The sequence below is a fragment of the Macaca mulatta genome, chromosome 2 (genome assembly GCF_049350105.2).
Source record: "Macaca mulatta isolate MMU2019108-1 chromosome 2, T2T-MMU8v2.0, whole genome shotgun sequence".
Classification (NCBI taxonomy): domain Eukaryota; kingdom Metazoa; phylum Chordata; class Mammalia; order Primates; family Cercopithecidae; genus Macaca; species Macaca mulatta.
In genome coordinates this window covers 115,118,620-115,137,959 of record NC_133407.1, presented here as the reverse complement: position 1 = coordinate 115,137,959, position 19,340 = coordinate 115,118,620, and the positions used below count along the sequence as shown (strand labels likewise).

The 19,340-nt window shown below is 45.9% G+C and overlaps 1 protein-coding gene across 10 annotated transcripts in view; it reads right to left on the bottom strand.

Moving 5' to 3' along the window:
* Positions 1-758: 758 nt before the first annotated feature.
* The window catches only part of RAD54L2 (RAD54 like 2), a 127,827-nt gene continuing 109,245 nt past the window's right edge, over positions 759-19,340 (bottom strand). For 6 of the 10 annotated variants that reach the window (XM_077992963.1, XM_028844184.2, XM_077992962.1 and 3 more), the window contains 8 exons: positions 17,457-17,556; positions 16,188-16,393; positions 15,633-15,805; positions 14,913-15,109; positions 9,734-9,933; positions 8,238-8,327; positions 5,787-5,879; positions 759-3,816 (listed from right to left, as the gene is read on the bottom strand). In XM_077992963.1, the coding sequence (XP_077849089.1) occupies positions 2,822-3,816; positions 5,787-5,879; positions 8,238-8,327; positions 9,734-9,933; positions 14,913-15,109; positions 15,633-15,805; positions 16,188-16,393; positions 17,457-17,556 (2,054 nt within the window). In that variant the 3' untranslated portion in view covers positions 759-2,821. The remainder of the gene's footprint in view (positions 3,817-5,786; positions 5,880-8,237; positions 8,328-9,733; positions 9,934-14,912; positions 15,110-15,632; positions 15,806-16,187; positions 16,394-17,456; positions 17,557-19,340) is intronic. The other 4 variants (XM_077992965.1, XM_028844186.2, XM_077992961.1 and 1 more) reach the window with 2 other exon arrangements.

Here is a 19,340-nt window from a genome sequence, read left to right as displayed (position 1 = left end):
CAGCACACATAAAGAGACAGCGGAAAAGTCAGAAGTGTTTTCAGGTTCTTTTCTTTAAAAAAAAAAAAAAGCAAAAACCACGGACCTGGTAGCACTCCAATTTCCCATGATCCCACCCCCAACCCCTCTACACAATAGAAACTGCACATATGAGAGAAAGTCTTCTCTAGTCAGGTCAGCCTCTCAGAATGATGGCCTCTGCTGAGTAGAAGCAAGACCCAGTCCCTGGAACACTGGGTAGAGAGTAAGCATGTGCTGCCTCTCAGAATACCCATTTACTTTCTGTCAACTTCAAAAGTCAAGCCCATCCCTCCAGGGAATGGTTTCAGTTCCCGGCTGGGAAGGTTTCCGGATTCTTGGAGGTTGGTACAGTGATTTCCTAGAAGTGAACACAGAAATACCCCCTTCTCCCGACAAAACACACACACACACACATACACACTTGCACACATGCGTCTCTGGGATCCCAGTGCTCCAGGGCCTGAGAGGCATCAGTGTAACCCAGGTTCTGAGTATGTCCTGTAAATTGGAGATTCAGTCTAGCTCACTCCTACTGCACCAGCCTCAACCTGAGAGCCCACTCCAACTGAGTCCCTTCACCATCCATTCTTGGGATGCATCTGAAAGAGAAAGCACTGGTTGGAACTGCTATTTTTAAATTATTAAAATAATTTGCATAGCTAAATTGTAGATCTAAGGCTTCCATGAGTAGAAGAGTTAAGTGTCTGGCAGGGTGCTTATGAAAACACAAAGCTTCTTAAGTTCCACTTTTGGTGTTATTGGACAGCAGACAAACACACATATACACATGCATCCCATCCATCATGTCCTTGTCTCTTCTCTGAGGACAATACCCCAGAGTCTGCTAAGGCCCTCCAAAGATGGAAATGGGCTGGTCAGAAGAACTGCAGGAGCTACTACTGGGATAACCTGACTAAGCTGCCTTCTGGGCTGGGAAGAGGCAGGTACAGCACCTGCCCAGTAAGGAGGGAGCCATGGGTAAGTGGTAAAGCTCTAAAGCCAAAGTTTGTTCATCATAAAGAACCGTCTGGCAAAGTCTTGGGGTGGTGGATACAGAGGGGGCAGGGACACCAATAGGAAGACAGCCAGTGTTTATGCTTAAGGACTAGACGACCCTCCCCTGGCAATGGCAATAATGGGAGACCCAGAATGACTGGCGCGTTAAGGTAAAACCCAGACTTAGGGCTCCTACAGAGAAAGGGCTCCTCCATGTTCCTTCAAATATGGAGGCAGCAGACACCAGGCCTACATGGACTACCTGAAGACATTTCCTAACAAGAAATCAATAATCCCTCAACCCAGCAACCACCTATCCACAGCTTCACTATTTGGCATAGACAGCCAGCCTCTAAGGTCATCCCAGGAGGATATAGCTCCAAATCTGGGGTCTCTTACTTTCCAATTGCAAACTCTATGATCACAACTTTCAATTTCTGTGGAATGAGTCCCACCCTCCACTAACTATCCAGTCTCAGGATTCCCTGATCTTCCTGAAAAGCCATCTCTCAAAAATATAGTTGTTTAATCCAAACCTTGGTCAAACCTAACTCTTTCCCTGGTCAATTTACCATCCATCCAGGATTGTTTTTCACCAGTAGCTATAGGGTCTGGGATATCTTAAAACTTCCCTTTCTATCTCCTATCCTCCTTACCCCTAACCTCCCCCCACCCCACCCCCAAATAAACAAGACACATGAAAAGTCCAAGTAATAAATAATTGCCCATAAGAAATAAATTAACATGGAGCTCTCTAAAGGGGAAGGAAAGAAACAGGAAAGACTACCAGGATAGGCAGCTGGAGGCTCAGTTCCACCCTGGTGAAAAATGTCTTTTCCAGCCACAACTCTATGACCTTTCATTCACATACTGCAGTGCTTCTCCCTCCCAGCCTCTGCACACAAACAACCTTCCACGCTGGAAAGGGAGAGCTGCTCAGAGATAGCCACCGGGGTTAAGAGACATAGATTGGTAATGCCCATTTTCTCTCATGAATTTCCCCACATTCTCACACAAATGTGGCTCTGAAAACCAGACACTTGAGTTAGCTGGGCCTTCTCTTCACCCATCTAGAAGGAAACTTGTGATTTCCATGGCTCTTCTGGGCTCACCCTGATGTTCACACTAATAGGTGCCATGAACCACCAAACTGACTTCCATTTAAAGAAAGATAAATTCATTTTTCAGTTTCCCTCTTAGTTCTTCCCTCCCTCCCCTCCCACCTTCACCCCTGCTCTGTTCCATACATATACATACATACATACATAAACATACACCCACACACTCACAAACACACATACCTGGTCAGCTTCCTTCCCAACCCCTAAAAAGACCCCACTTCACATGGGATCACAGTCTGCTCCTGCTACCCACCCTCCTTCTCTCACTCATTCTCCCTCCCTTCAATCCCCTCCCCAGGCCAAGCTAAGTCACCTAGTAAGGCAGCTCTCTTGGGAGAGAATGTTCCCAAAAACAGAAATGGGATGTGCGCTTCTACACTCAGATGGGCGAGTAAGCAAGCAGACAGCATAAGCAAGGCAGGAAGGAAAAGAGGCTGCACTGCCCCTCCATCCCTGTTTTGGGTCCCTGATTTCCCACTATTGCTGCTCTGTTGGACCTTTTTTTTTTTGCCTCTTTTGTTAAACAGCAACAGAGCTCTGCCACTTTGGCCAACCACCCTCCTTTGTCCTCTTCCTTTTCCCTCCTGCCAAGTGTCCTATTCTCAAAAAGTCTAAATCACTGCCTTCCAGCTTGGTGGGCAACCTGCTGGGGGCCCCAAGTGAGGTGGGGAGGGGCTCCCCAGCTATTTCCCAGTGACCTCTATCACATCATCGTCCTTATCCTCATCATCATTGGAGCTGAACCCCACCTCGGCGACCTCATGAGAGTCAAATGGAGGCACCTGGGACCGTAGAAGGCCACCAGCTGGGTAGCCTGCATGTGGGGACATGTAGCCTGGATAGATAGACATGCCCCGCGAAAGGTTGCTGGGCAAGACAGGGGAAGGAAAAGGCGCAAACATCCTCGGCTCGGACAGGAGTGGCTGCGAGAATGGGAGTGAATAGCTGGGTAGTATCCCTGGCACAGAAGGGTTGAGCATGAAGGAGGGGTTGCTGGCAGTGACTGAGGTAGCCGTGGAAGAGGAACTGACGGGGCCTGCTGGCACCAGAGGGTCAGTAGTCACTGGAAACACCAGGCGGGCATCTGCCAGCAAATTGGACAGCTGGTAGTAGGAGGGGGTACTGCCCATAAACAGGGAGTTCTCCCCAGCCTGGGAGGTGAAGGGGGTGGTGAGGTTATGGTTTAAGGAGACGGGTGGCATGGCAAACCCGCCAGAGACTGGATACCCGTGTTCATACGGCTGCACGGGGACTGGCAGATGACCCTTCCTGGACCGCCGGCGGGATGACTCCTGGGCAGCAGGTGGTGTGGCCAACTTTCGCTTGTGGCCCCTTAAGTCCAGCACTGGGTGCCTATCACCACAGGGCTGGCCAGTCACCAAGAGGGAACTACTGAGGCAATGACCCCCTAGTCGAGGCTCAGTTCCGAGAGCTGTCCCAGGAACAGCACTGCTGTCCATAAGTTGGGCCGGGGGGCCAGGCAGGGCGGCACTGGCGCTTGGGGAGCTCTGATGGGATTCCCGGGCAGCAGCCACATCTGCATACTGCTGAAGCTCACTGATGATCTCTGGGCTGTCAGGAGAGACGGGCCTGGCCAGCCCCTCAGGATCAGGGGCTTTGGGTGATGAGGCACTGTGTCTGCCGTTGCTTGTGGACTCGCAAGAAGGTCCCTGGGAACCTGGGGACAAAATGTAGGTAACTGAGAACCAGAGTGGCCAGGGAGAGAAGAAGGGTGGAGGAGAAAACTCCATTAAAAAAAATCCTATCCTGTAGTCCCCAAAATTATAATAGTTTGATGTCTAAACAACATCACCCAGTCAACCTTTTCCAGTCACAATGAAAGAAATTCTTTGACCCCAGAAATAAGTCTATCTATGACAAGACATGTAACTTTTCTGCATCCCAGTTCCCCAAACTGTAAAAGTATACCAAAGTAAATCCTATGAGATAAGGGATATGAAACACTAAGAGATCATTCTTAAAACTAGTCAAACTTTTTCTGGCAGTAAGAGACAGTCAGTGATCAGTGTGGGAGAAAGAGGAAAATCAAGCTAAAAAGCACTTCATTCTGATTTGAAAACAAAACAAAATCCATAGCTATGAAAGACAACTGGGACAAATAGGAATCTCAATTTTGGAATACTAGGTAATTTTATGGAACTGTTAGCTTTCTTTAGTGTAATAATGATATTGTGGCTAGGAAGAGAATATCTTTAATCTTAGCAGATGTATGTTGAAGTAGAGATAAAATGACATGATGAAAAACATGACATGATATCTTCAACTTACAAATGACTCAAATAATAGAAAGGGAGGGAGAGAAAGAAGAAGGTTTATGAAAACCAACAATCATTAAATCTAGGTGCAGGATATATGGGTGCTCATGGTGCTATTTTTCAACTTTTCTGTATGTATGAAAATTTGAAATTTCCATAATACAAAGCAGGGAATAAGAGCATTCTAGCCCTCTAGAATTCTAGCTTGGGGTGGGAGGATTCAATGAGAACCACTCCCACTGAGGGGAACTTGGCAAGAGTTCTTAACACTGTTCATGTGCCACACATACGCCCTTTGACCTGGCAATCCCACTTTAAGGAACATATCCTATAGATATAACCACCTCTGAAAAAGCACTGTCAGTGATGGTGGAGTATAATAATCAAAATGTATGTTGACAGGGAACTAGTTAATACATTGTGTTATAGCTCATCCTGTGCGAACCTTCAAGGAGACATATCTAGAAGAAATGATAAGGAATAAACTATTACTGGTAAGTGAAAAAAGGAGTAAATAGTATTTTATGGTATGTTAGCATTTGTTTTAAAAATACAAAGAAAGTTGGCTGGGCAAGGTGGCTCACACCTTAACACCAGCAATTTGGAAGGCCGAGGTGGGTGGATCACTTGAGGTCAGGAGTTAGAGACCAGCCTGGGCAACATGGTGAAACCCCATCTCTACAAAACATGCAAAAATTAGCTGGGTGTGGTGGCACGCACCTGTAATCCCAGCTAATTGGGAGGCTGAGTCAGAAGAATCGTTTGAACCCGGGAGGTGGAGGTTGCAGTGAGCTGAGATTGCGCTACTGCACTCCAGCCTGGGTGACAGAGCAAGACTGTGTCTCAAAAAAAAAAAAAAAAAAAAAAAAGGAGGAGCAATGGATGGCTGCGAACATGGTGGAGGAAAAACTTATGGCCCGGCGTGGTGGCTCACGCCTGTAATCCCAGCACTTTGAGAGGCCGAGGCAGGCGGATCACGGGGTCAGGAGTTCAAGACCAGCCTGATAACATGGTGAAATCCCATCTCTACTAAAAATACAAAAATTAGCTGGGTGTGGTGGCATGCTCCTGTAATCGCAGCTACGCAGGAGGCTGCGGCGGGAGAATCACTTGAACATGGGAGGCGGAGGTTGCAGTGAGCCGAGATTGCACCATTGTACTCCAGCCTAGGCAACAGAGCGAAACTCCATCTCAAAAAAAAAAAAAAAAAAACCAAAAAAAAAAAAAACCTTACTTTTCACTTTACCTCTTTGTGTACATTCTGAATTGTGAACCATGTACATATTATCTGTTCACATAATAAGTTAATACCTAACCAAAATAAAGCAAACGAATGTTTGAAAAGTAAAATGGAAAGTAAAAGCCATCACACCTGAGGCAGCCATCCGACCATCTTCAGGAACCTTTGGTTTGCCAGTTGCCCGGACAGCAAAGATCCGTCCATCACTGGTACGGATGTATGTCCCTAAGAATAGACATGAGGAAGACAGTTAGAAGCAGACATTCAATACAGCCAATCCTGGGAAACTCCAGGCTATGCGCCATGGGCTTGTAAATAGCTATGCAATTAGCTATACCATCTCCCAAGACCCCTGAAATAAGGAGTGGGGTGACTGAGCTATGGACTCATAATTATTCATTTATTTCACAAACATTGATTACATGACTACCATGTGCCAGGCACTGTTCTAGACACTAGAATGCACAAGGCAGAAAAAGTCCCTGTCTCATGGAGCTTAGTCTCTAGAGGGAGACAGAGACTTACACCACAAAGTATCAGGAAGGGTTCAATGCAATGGAGAAATAAATAAGGTACTACAAAAGAGAGTAAGTTGGCATCCTATGTTCCCAGGCACTCTGGCCCAGGTCCTCCTCTTGATCTGGAAGGAAGGAACCTTATTGCTTCAATATCCTCTCTCCCCTAGTAGGAATAATTCAAGAAAGACCTGCATTCTATTCCCACAAGGCACTAATCTATCTTCTCTTCAGCCTTGGGTATGTCATTTGATCAACCTCCTTGAATGTCAGTGCTGCCTTTAGGCCGGGAGTTGGCAAACTTTTTTACAAGAGCCAGATAGTTTTTGGGCCAGGCAGGGTGGCTCACGTCTGTAATCCCAGCACTTTGGGAGGCCGAGGCAGGAGGATCACGAGGTCAGGAGATTGAGACCATCCTGGCTAACACGGTGAAACCCGGTCTCTACTAAAAATACAAAAAATTAGCTGGGCGTGGTGGTGGGCGCCTGTAGTCCCAGCTACTCGAAAGGTTGAGGCAGGAGAATGGCATGAACCTGGGAGGCGGAGCATGCAGTGAGCCGAGATCACGCCACTGTACTCCAGCCTGGATGACAGAGCGAGACTCCGTCTCAAAAAACAAAACAAAACAAAACAAAACAAAACAAAAACAAGAGCCAGATAGTTTTATAAGAGCTTTATAAGTCATAAAGTCTTTATAAGTCATAAACTCGTCAATTCTGCTGCTGTAACACAAAAATAGCTTGGCATGACTGTTCTCCAATAAATTTTTATGGACACTGAAATGTGAAATTCATATAATTTCACATGTCACAAAATATTACTCTTTTGATTTTTTTTCAACCAATTAAAAATGTAAAACCCATTCTTATCTTGCAGATATTACAACAGGTAGCAGGCTAGATTTGGCCCATGGGGCATAGAGTTTGGTGACTCCTGCTATACACTAGGAAGAGAGCAGTAAAGGGGGCTGGGATCTAGACTAGGAAGAATCCAGTAAGGAGGCTGGGAATGGTGTTTTCTGTGAGTCCGGGTATTTCATGGCACTTTTTCCCTAACCTCAAAGGTATTCTAATCCAATAGAAGCTAGGGCAAAATCTCTTTACTGAACAAAAAGTCTCAAAGAGCCTCACACAATCATGGGGCTTAAAGGCTAATATGTAAAACAGGCTTGGTTAGGAGATGTGGGTGCAGAAAAGAGGGGGAAAAACAGACTTAGATTGTGTCTCAACACTGTTCAGCTCAGCTTTTTTATTCCACCAATCTCATGTCCCTCTGTAAGGAAGACAGAGGCAGATGTGGACTTTTCAAATTACCACATGCAAAAATTCTATCATGCAACCCATGTGTAATTCATCCACATAATACATTTCCTATCAGGGGACTCCCACCCTGCTCCAAGCAAGTGGGTAAATATATGTAGGCTTATAACCCATTCCACCGCTCTTTCCCTCCAATTTTGGTCTCCTTGTGTCTACTTGTCCCATCCCAAGATTCTCATAAAAATGACAGTAAGGGCCGGGTATGGTGGCTCACGCCTGTAATCCCGGCACTTTGGGAAGCCAAGGTGGGCGGATCATGAGGTCAAGAAATTGAGACCATCCTGGCCAACATAATGAAACCCTGTCTCTACTAAACAAAAAAAAAAAAAGTACAAAAATTAGCTGGGCGTGGTGGCACGTGCCTGTAGTCCCAGCTACTTGGGAGGCTGAGGCTGAAGAATCGCTTGAACCTGGGAGGTGGAGGTTGCAGTGAGCCAAGATCGCGCCACTGCACTCCAGCCTGGCGATAGAGCGAGACTCCGTCTCAAAAAAAAAAAAAGGACAGCAAGATAAGAGAAATGTAGGGACCTTAATTTCCTTCTTTTAAACCACTGACTAATAATCCTATGGGCTCAACCCAACTCCCCTAAGCTCCTACAAATGCTATTTTCTCATTCAGTTCCCGAATGTGACATCCTAATGGGATGATTCCTATGCCCTGTCTAGCTCAAGTCATACATATTTATTATTCTTCCCAGCCCAGCACTTTCAACCAAAGGCAGGGCACAGGTCCTTGGTCAGGCTCTTACCTTTTGTCCCACGGATGATGTGGATGCTCTCACCAGCATTAATTCTTGCCTGTACATCTGTGGAGCTGTTCAGTCCAGGAATAACAATATCTAGGAAAAACACAGATCTTAAATTTAGATTGCACGGGGCCTGACTGAAGGAGGGGGGGAAATTGCAAAGTCCCACATCTACCCCAGTTCTTCATTGGTTTCCCTACAGCCTCTCAGTGGGGCATAGGTCCAAAACCAAGGAAGGTAAAGCAAGCAGGATCTTTCACAATTATCTAAACAAAGAATACTATGAAAACAGGAACCTCGCCAGAAATCTGAGCTGATTATCTTTGTAATCAATTTCCCTTGATTTAAATAGAAATTCATAGTTTTTGGTGTGAAAAATGTTTTAGTTCAGATGGTTGTTTCTGTGTATTTTTTTCCTCCTCCCTAAACTATTTGCACGTATCTGCTCCACATCACTTTAGGCTCCAAAAATGGCCTAATCTTCTTCCTTGCTGGCATTACCCCCACACCTGGGAAACAGTATTTTCAAGAATTAGTAGATAATAGGATTACAAGGGGCTCTCTTTTTCACTCGTTTCAAATTTTTTACTTAGAAAAATCAGTTAAGATCTTTTCATTAAAATTTATATATTGGCCGGGTGCAGTGGCTCACACCTGTAATCACAGCACTTTGAGAGGCCACGGCGGGTGAACTGCTTGAGCTCAGGAGTTTGAAACCACCCTGGACAATATGGTGAAACCCCATCTCTACCAAAATACAAAAAAGTTCACTGGGCATGGTGGTGCATGCCTGTAATCCCAGCAACTCGGGAAGCTGAGGCAGAAGAATCACTTGAGCCTGGAAGTGCAGTGAGCCAAGATCGTGCACTCCAGCCTGAGCAACAGAGCAAGACTCCATCTTCAAAAAAGTAATAATAATAATAATTTATATATAACAAATATTTCCAAATAACAAGATAAAAAACAGGATCACAAAATGTTTTCCATCTTAATCATACTGAATTACAGAACAAGCTCCTGGAGTGGATGGGTTGGCTACCTCCCACCACTGCTGACTGGCCCACCATGCTCAATTTACATCAGACTCGCAAAGGTAGAGCAAGTGACAATTCAGGTCTTCTAATTATGTACAAAGGTTGACAGCTGTCTTTTAAACCCAGATGGCTCTACAGTCAGGCAGGGTTCAGCATATTCACAGCTCTGTAAGAACCTGAGACCGACCCTGTGTTCCAGTGACATTTCCACAATTCCTGCAGCGCTCAGAGTCTATCTCACCCACCAAATCCAAGAAAACCCAGTTCTGTGTTGTTATTCTCAAGATATTTCACTAGAATCCAAATTCCTCAAGACCAGGGACTGTTGTCTTCCCTATTTTTTATCAACAGTGCCAAGTGTAGTAAGGTCAAAAATACAAAAGGTGTTTAATAAGATACTTCCTAAATGAACAAAGTAATTTTAAAAGGGACAGCAGCTCTGCCACAGAACCCAGGAGTTCCCACCTGTTGTGGTGACCACCTTCTGCACAAGGACTCCTGCACGCTGCAAGTAGTTGATCGGAAAGTTCATGGATGGATTTGTGCTGGAGGCAGAGCTTACGCTGCCTCCCAGTGGGACATGCCGGGGCATCATGGGGATGGGGGTGGACTGTACAGGACGAACACTGGCCACAGGCTTTTCATCACCCTTCAAAGTTGGCTGCCTGTAAGAGAAAGACAAGGACACTAAAAGAGTTTGCCAGAACAACTCTTACCTTTCTCCAAAGGCTACAGAGCCTCTCTAGGCTGTCCCATTCTACACCATCAGTTGCTGCTCAGAGAAGGATCAGAAGAATCTGCAGGGTCTGGTTAATTCAAAAGGAGACTAGAAGGCAGGACTCAATTGTAGCAAAAGAGGCAGAGGGATAAAATCTGTCAAAGTCTAAGGATAATCAGATGTTGGTGGAATAATATTTTCTGGACACGCAAGACAGTATTTGCTCCTCTAGAACCTGGACTATCTACACTAGGAGTTAGTCCCTAAAGGGAAGCCAGGAAGCTGTCAAGATGCAATAAGGCAGGAAAAGTTCTCCTGACCACGGCGTATGTTAAGTTGAGATGGGCAGAATTTTCCCCATTCACCCATGGAAAATGGGCCATGTAATGACACATGTTTAGGTGATCCTAAAAAATAGTGTCCCAACTTTAAACATCTTTACTTTCTCTCTGAAACCTTGAGTCTCAATAAGTAATACAGACACCTCTCTCTCTCTTCTGCATTACTTTTCATTGAGTTCATCCTAGCTCCAGCCTGGACCAACCCTCAAAGTGCCCCTCCAGTCATGACAACAAAAGCAGCAGCTGCCAAAGCACTGTGTACAAAAGCCAGGCTTCTACTGATTTAAGATTTTTGAAAAGTCCCTGTCTACAAGCTTTCTTAAGTCTGCATCTTTTGTCTTTGGGCCTGGGGCGGAGGCAGGGGGGTGTGGAAACCCTTGGACTGATACATTCTTCCTCATCTGACTGAAGACTGGCACATAAAATAACACTTTTATACCACTCTGCTGTTGGAGCTGGTCTGCATGACTCCTCAATCACATTGCTCTTAGGTTTTTAAAGGCCCCTTTGGTCAGCCCTTTGTCCCTGTGGACCTCCAACTTCCCAGATGGGCCCCAGACCTGTACTATCTGGCCTGTTTCCCCAATGTCTTCCTAGGATGGTTTGGCAGGAGTTAGAGGCCCTGGTCAGGTATCAATGTAACAGAAACCCAGCCCAAGCCTCATACCCTGCAGGCACTAAGACTAAGAATTTGGGTAAGAAGTGTTCCTCACATGTACCCATGTGGACAAAAAAAAACTCAGCAGGATCATGAACTCATCAAATGCTGTGAGAAGCTGGTGCCCCCATAGGGCCAGAACTAAGCCAGAAACAAAGCTGACATCTCCTTATAGCCAGCCTGGACCATTTGTCACATCTCTCCATGTGGCTTTTCTCACTGGGCTCAGATTTAGTCCATTCCTGATGTTACACAGAAAAGCCCAAAAAAGGGGGGGGGGGAAGAGGGGGACGCCGGTGGAGGAAAAGAGAAGAGACCATTCCTGAGCAATACTATCTTGGGAAATGACAGAAGTAAAGTCTGAAAGTTTTGAAAGAGAGTGACTTTCTCTTTTGAGATTGGGTCCCACTATGTTGCCAAGGCTGGTCTCCAATTACTGGAGTTTCTGCCGAGAGATCCACCGTTAGTCTGACGGGCTTCCCTTTATGGGTAACCCGACCTTTCTCTCCGGCTGCCCTTAACATTTTTTCCTTCCTTTCAACCTTGGTGAATCTGACAATTATGTGTCTTGGGGTTGCTCTTCTCGAAGAGTATCTTTGTGGTGTTCTCTGTATTTCCTGAATTTGAATGTTGGCCTGCTTTGCTAGGTTGGGGAAGTTCTACTGGATAATATCCTAAAGAGTGTTTTCCAGCTTGGTTCTATTCTCCCTGTCACTTTCAGGTACACCAATCAAGCGTAGATTTGGTCTTTTCACATAGTCCCATATTTCTTGGAGGCTTTGTTCGTTTCTTTTTACTCTTTTTTCTCTAAACTTTTCTCACTTCATTTCACTCATTTGATCTTCAATCACTGATGCCCTTTCTTCCAGTTGATCAAATCGGCTACTGAAGCTTGTGCATGCGTCACATAGTTCTCATGCCACAGTTTTCAGCTCCATCAGGTCATTTAAGGTCTTCTCTACACTGTTCATTCTAGTTAGCCATTTGTCTCATCTTTTTTCGAGGTTTTCAGCTTCCTTGCAATGCATTTGAACATCCTCCTTTAGCTCAGAGAAGTTTGTTATTACCGACCTTCAGAAGCCTGCTTCTGTCAACTTGCCAAAGTCATTCTCTGTCCAGCTTTGTTCTGTTGCTGGCAAGGAGCTGTGATCCTTTGGAGGAGAAGAGGTGCTCTGGTTTTTAGAATTTTCAGCTTTTCTGCTCTGGTTTCTTCCCATCTTTGTGGTTTTATCTACATTTGGTCTTTGATGCTGGTGACGTACAGATGGGGTTTTGGTGTAGATGACCTTTTTGTTCATGTTGATGCTATTCCTTTCTGTTTGTTAGTTTTCCTTCTAACAGTCAGGTCCCTCAGCTGCAGGTCTGTTAGAGTTTGCTGGAGGTCCACTCCGGACCCTGTGTGCCTTGGTATCACCAGCGGAGGCTGCAGAACAGCAAATATTGCTGCCTGAACCTTCCTCTGGAGGCTTCGTCTCAAAGGGGCACCTGGCTGTATGAGTGTCAGTCAGCCCCTACTGGGAAGTGTCTCCCAGTTAGGCTATACGGGGGTCAGGGACCTTCTTGAGGAGGCAGACTGTCCATTCTCAGAGCTCAAACATTGTGCTGGGAGAACCACTGCTCTCTTCAGAGCTGTCTGACAGGGACATTTAAGTCTGCAGAAGTTTCTGCTGCCTTTTATTCAGCTATGCCCTGCCCCCAGAGGTGAAATCTACAGAGGCAGGCAAGCCTGGTTGAGCTGTGGTGGGCTCCACCCAGCTGCAGCTTCCGGACTGCTTGTTTACCCATTCAAGCCTCAGCAATGGTGGACATCCCTCCCCAAGCCAGGCTGCCACCTTGCAGTTCGATCTTGGAGTGCTGCACTAGCAGTGAGCAAGGCTCCATGGGCGTGGGACCCACTGAGCCATGCACGGGGTATAATCTCCTGGTGTGCCGTTTGCTAAGACCATTGGAAAAGCGCAGTATTTGGGTGGCAGTGTACCAATTTTCCAGGTACAGTCCATCACGGCTTCCCTTGGCTAGGAAAGGGAAATCCCCAGACCCCTTGTGCTTCCCAGGTGACGCGATGCCCTGCCCTGCTTTGGCTCACCCTCTGTGGGCTGCACCCACTGTCTAACCAGTTCCAATGAGACGAACCAGGTACCTCAGTTGGAAATGCAGAAATCACCTGACTTCTGCATCGATCATGCTGGGAGCTGCAGCTTGTTTGTTTTTAACATGAGAATCTTAATAAGGAAAAAAAATTTTAGGCTGGGCATGGTGGCTCATGCCTGTAATTATGACATTTTGGGAGGCTGATATGGAAGGATCACTTGAGCCCAGGAGTTCTAGACCAGTCTGAGCAACACAGTGAGACCTCATCTCGACTAAAAGAAAATTTTTTTTTTTTTTTTTTTTTTGGAGACGGAGTCTCACGCTGTTGCCCAGGCTGGAGTGCAGTGGCGCGATCTCGGCTCACTGCAAGCTCCGCCTCCCGGGTTCTCGCCATTCTCCTGCCTCAGCCTCCTGAGTAGCTGGGACTACAGGCGCCTGCCACCGCGCCCGGCTAATTTTTTGTATTTTTAGTAGAGACGGGGTTTCACTGTGGTCTCGATCTCCTGACCTTGTGATCCGCCCGCCTCGGCCTCCCAAAGTGCTGGGATTACAGGCTTGAGCCACTGCGCCCGGCCAATTTTTTTTTTTTTTTTTTTTTTGAGACAGAGTTTCGCTCTTGTTGCCCAGGCCAAAGTGCAATGGCACGATCTTGGCTCACCACAACCTCTACCTCCCAGGTTCAAGCAATTCTCCTGCCTCAGCCTCCCAAGTAGCTGGGATTACAGGCACACGGTACCACACCCAGCTAATTTTTGTATTTTTAGTAGAGATGGGGGTTTCTCCGTGTTGGTCAAGCTGATCTTGAACTCCCGACCTCAGATGATCTGCCCGCCTCGGCCTCCCAAAGTGCTGAGATTATAGGCGTGAGCCACTGCGCCCAGCCAAAAAAATTTTTTTAATTAGCCAGGCATAGTGATGCACACCTGTAGTCCCAGCTACTTGGGAGGCTGAGGTGTTAGGATCACTTGAGCCCAGCAGGTCGAGGCTGCAGGGAGCTGTGATCGCACCCCTGCACTCCAGCCTAACAACAGAGTAACACCCTGTCGCAAAAAAGAAAGAAAATTTAAATCTGTTCACATCAAATAATTATTTTTAATTCAAGATAATCAAATAATTAAAAATGCAAGCTACTGAATCAGGTAGCAGATCTGATCAGTAAGTGGAGGGTGAGAGCTGTGAGGCACTGTTTTGAAATTAAAAAAAAAAAATTAAACCTAGATAACTGTTCTGTAATATCTTACAAGGAGCCTCTCTCTCTGCTTAGCAGTTGGCTTCTATTCTGTTAATATTCTGAACAAGTCTAGATGTTGTACTCAAAAAAGAGATTTTTTGGTTCCAGATCATGGCACAGACATAGAATGAATCCCCTTAGGAGCAGCAGGATTCCCTGACTGTAATCTGAGAGAACAGATCCTTTATCCTTGAACATCACTGCTAAGTGAGGCCTAGAACTAAGGTGCTAGGGGTAAGATGCACCTGTGTGGAATGGCTGGGCCTCTTTTTGGGAAGTTTTATCCCCGACTCCTATCCAGGTGTCCAGAAGGACTCTCCTGGGTCATGGGCCAGCAGCTCACTTTTCCAGCTAGGGCAGTCAAAACCAGAACCATTCAAAACACCAGGGCTGCTAAACTACTTTCACACCTACCCTAGAGCAGAGCCTGTTAATTCACAGCAGTCAAGGAACAAGTTGTAGGCTCTGCTTTTGTTTAAAATATGAACAAGTTGAAAGGTGTTTGTGCCTGGCCCAGCAGGAGACCCTCCCCTTTCTGGCCATAACGGTATACCCAACATACCACCTGGGCATCATGGCAAGGGTTCCAGGAAGCATCAACTCACCAGTTTCTCTGGCTGAAGGCAGGGATGCTGGTCAGGCTCTGATCACTGGCAGGGTAATACTGCGCATACGATGGGCGGGTATAGGGGACTGACGTGCGTTTGTCTTCCTCATAGCTTTTCTTTGCTGCTTTTTTCTCAGCCTTGGTTAGCTTGTGATCCTTTCGGTTCAGGAGCAATGACTCATGCTCGAAAGGCTCCTGGGGACACAGGAGGATGTTGATTTAGTTACCAATATGGCTGATGGATAATGAGCCTTACTTTAAGACCAAGAAAAGAGCTGGCTGTCTCCAGCACTAGTGAAGAGACTGCTCATAGATACACAGGCTGGTTTACTGTCTTTCTGTCAAGAGTGTAATTTATAGCTCTAACCTAGGACCAGCTTTAGACATCAAAGCCTGCCTTCCCTATCAAAAGAATGGGGGAGTTCAGATAATTAACAAACCACATTTTTAGAAATTTCCCCTCTCTTTCTGCTAAGAAGACTCACACTGGCCAAATTATTATACATGGCTAACCTTAGCACTCCCAGGACCAGATTAGGGAAGGGGGTAAGTGGTTGGGGAAAGGGAGGGGGACTGAGTGGGGCAAGAAAAAGAAGCCCTTGAGTCCAAGTCACCTGCATGAAACATCACCTTGGATGAAGAAAACAAGCTTACAAGACAAGCCTCCCTTGACAGAGAGATTCCCACTCCGGGGACTGCATGCATACCAAGTTCTTACCTTGGTGATGAGGTGAGGGTACTTCAGACAAGCCAGTTGCAGGACTGACTCCTTGATCCCCTTTATGTTCAAGGAAACTTGGGGAGCTGGCTCCTTCTCAACAAAGTGCAGTAGGTTTTCTACCTCTTTCCGGGTAAAGTTCAGCATTGGATTTAGATCATCCACCACCCGATCTAGAAGGATAAAAACATGGAGAAAGTCAGCACACCGCATTAAAAACTGTAAAGGTCAACAGAGAGAAGTAGCATAACTGTCACTAATAATGAAAAGTCATCCCATATCTGAAAGTCAAAGACTAGGTCTGAGGTCCTGGTGACACTGGAAACATCATATAAGGGGAGAACTTGTATAACGAGCTTGGTTTGTTATCATTAAACTCACCTTCAACAAGTTGAGGTCAATTACCTTTTAAGCAATGTGAATCAGAATGAGATAGGAGGAAATGATGGCTTTCTCGAAGCCTGCCTGTGTTCCCATATCCTGCTCCTCCTCTCCCACCCTTGATACTAAAAGGCTGTATAGATGTGCCTCTCTGAAGTCTGGAAGATGGCCCACCTGACATGCCCTGCTTGGAAATCTGACGGTCATAGATCTTCTTTTCTAGAGTGTAATCAGCCACAAGGCGATAGATGTAACAGGGCTTTTTCTGGCCATAACGGTATACCCGACATACTGCCTGGGCGTCATGGCAAGGGTTCCAGGAAGCATCAAACACCACCACTCGGTTGGCACCAATCAGATTCACACCCAAGCATCCGGCCCTTTAAAAGACAAGCCAACAATCACAGAATCTTTAGTCTTAAAAAAGGTTTTCAAATCAGTTTTGCCTTCTGTGACTTCTACCCCAATATTACTCTGTCCTAAGCCCTAAGCACAACATACTCAAGAATTTTGCTGTCCTGCTGATAAACAGTACATTCCTCAAGCACTGAAAATTGTGCCCTGAAATCCAACATGAAAGTGTCTACCAGCTCAGAAAGAAAACTTACTCTCCTCTTCTCTGTACCAAGTAAGGCCCCCACATCCTGGCCTTGGAGTGATGTTCCTTGGTGAGGGGAAACTTCTGCACACAGATGTTTCCACTATTTTTAGTCCAACAGCTTAGAAGAGTGACTGGCTCACAGCCTGCCAAGGGCATTATGATGGCAGAAGGCAGCACAGCCTTCAAGCTGCTTGGCATGAGACAATGCCATCAGCCTTTTACAGTTACCTTGCACTTTCTCCTTTTTAAAGCACTTTCACATTCACCACATCATCTAAGCCTCATAACACTCCTGAGAGAAAAGCCAATTAAAACCCTTGGGTATTTTTTGTTGCTGTTGTTTGTTTTTTTCAAAAATGAGACAGGGTCTCACTCTGTCACTCAGGCTGGAGTGCAGTGACTCAATCAGAGCTCACTGCAGCTTCAACCTCTCAGATTCAAGCCATCCTCCTGCCTCTGCCTCCCAAGCAGCTGGGACCACAGGCGCATGCCACCACACTCAGCTAATTGTTTGATTTTTTGTAGAGACAAGGTCTTAGTACGTTGCCCAGGCTGGTCTTGAACCCCTGGGTTCAAGCAATCCTCCCACCCTGGCCTCCCAAAGTGCTGGGGTTACAGGCATGAGCCACAACCATTGTTAATGAAGGTCTCAAAAAATTTTATGATACCATCATGACTGCCCTGCTAACCTAATTTCCTTTTGAAGTCCCCTCTCTGACCCCAAAAACAATTACAAATCTAAGCTGATCTCTTCTGAGGGAACTTGGAGTTTTGGGGTACCAGCCCAGGTGGCCAACAGCCTGTACAGATTCCTTTGACCTCACCTCTTGGGATCCACTCACCTTGTAGAAAGAAGGAACAGCCAGGTGGTGAGGTTGCTGGGATCATTGAACTGATTAATGAGCCGCTCCCTCTCAAAGGCAGGGGTGCTACCATCTAGCCCTAGGAGGAAGGAAAACCATAAGAAGTGGATATATTAGAGCAAGGATACACAGCAAAATCACTGGGCAATGTCTTTTAAAGAGCAAAACAAACAGAAACACAACAGTGCTCAGATCTCACCCCTTGGACATATCATGGGCCTATAGTAAGTAAGGCCCAGGCATCTACAATTTGAAAATATCCCCAGGTGATTCTCAGGTGCACCATGGATTATAAACTACATTTCTCCCCTTTAGTTCTTAGGTCAATTCTAAAGCCAAGAATCCTAGACTTCAGAGTGTATAGTAATCACCTAGGGAATTTGGAAAATACTGGCTCAAGGTGACCTCTCTGCCTCAGTCTTGTGAGTCCTGGTGAGTGCAGAAGGACTAAGAGATTGTGTTTTGATATGGATTATGTTCCTCCACTAGGAATCTGCATTTTTAACAAGCTCCTGAGGCTAAGAACTTGCTGTAAGGAGACATAAAGGAAATACATCTGGAACAGTAGGATGAAACACATGAATGAAAGGTGGGAAGCTCAAAAGAGGGAGAAAAAATAGCCTTTAGGGCCGGATGCACTGGCTCACGCCTGTAATCCCAGCACTTTGGGAGGCCAAGGTGTGCAGATCACGAGACCATCCTGGCCAACATGGTGAAACCCCGTCTCTACTAAAAATACAAAAATTAGCTGGGCGTGGTGGCCTGTGCCTGTAGTCCCAGTACTTGGGAGGCTGAGGCAGGAGAGTCGCTTGAATCTGGGAGACGGAGGCTGCAATGAGCTGAGATCGTGCCACTGCACTCCAGCCTGGCAACAGAGTGAGACTTTGTCTCCCAAAAAAAAAAACAAAAAAAAAAACTTCAGTTAAGAAACATAAATAGTAAGGGTAACACTTATCATCTTGAGTAAACAGCAAAACTAAGGGCATGAAATACCACCTGGAAAACTGAATTACTACTGTTGTAGGTAGCAACAGTTTAATTGCTTGGTACTGGGGTTCTATGTCAGGACCCAAACCTACCTTTCCAACCTGAGTTCCAACAGTTTCCAAGCACAGCTCACCACTGAGTTATAGGGCAAGCTCTGAGCCACACCTTGTGCTGGGGGTCTTCCTGCTACTCCCTGAACTTCCAGCTCTCTAAATCCTTCCATTAGGGCAGTGGAATGAGGGCGATTTCTCCACACTCCCACTCCCCACAGGACATCTGGCAATGTCTGGAGATATTTTGGTTGTCACTACTGCCATCTACTGAGTAGAAACCAGGGATGCTACTAAATGTCCTATAATATACAGGACAGCCCCTTAAAACAAAGAATTATCTGGCCCAAATGTCAGCAGTGCTGAGGTCTGTATTTCTCAACTTTTTTTTCATTACCACCCCACTAAGGAATGATTTTTTTTCCCCAATGACACTATGTCCTCCATGAAATTTAATACCACAGATATACTGTATATCTGTTTATGTACTGTATGTATATCTGTGACTTACACATTTTAAAAGTTAAGATTTCCACCCTCTGCTCAAAAAAAAAAGTTCAGCCCTTTAAAGTATTACCTCCCCCACAGAGAATGCATGATCTAGGCTTGTGTTCACTCTGATCTTTCAGCCTGGAATGATCCTCAGGCAACAATAGCCCTGTATATTCAAATCCTCCCCATTTTTGAGACACCTTGGCCAATCATCCTCACCAGAGTGATTCTATCCTCCTTAGAACCCCAGTTAGGGCACTCAATTGTTCTTGAATTGTCATATCTCAGATGAAGAGAAGGCCTATGCCTTCTATTTCTCTATACTCTCCCATCT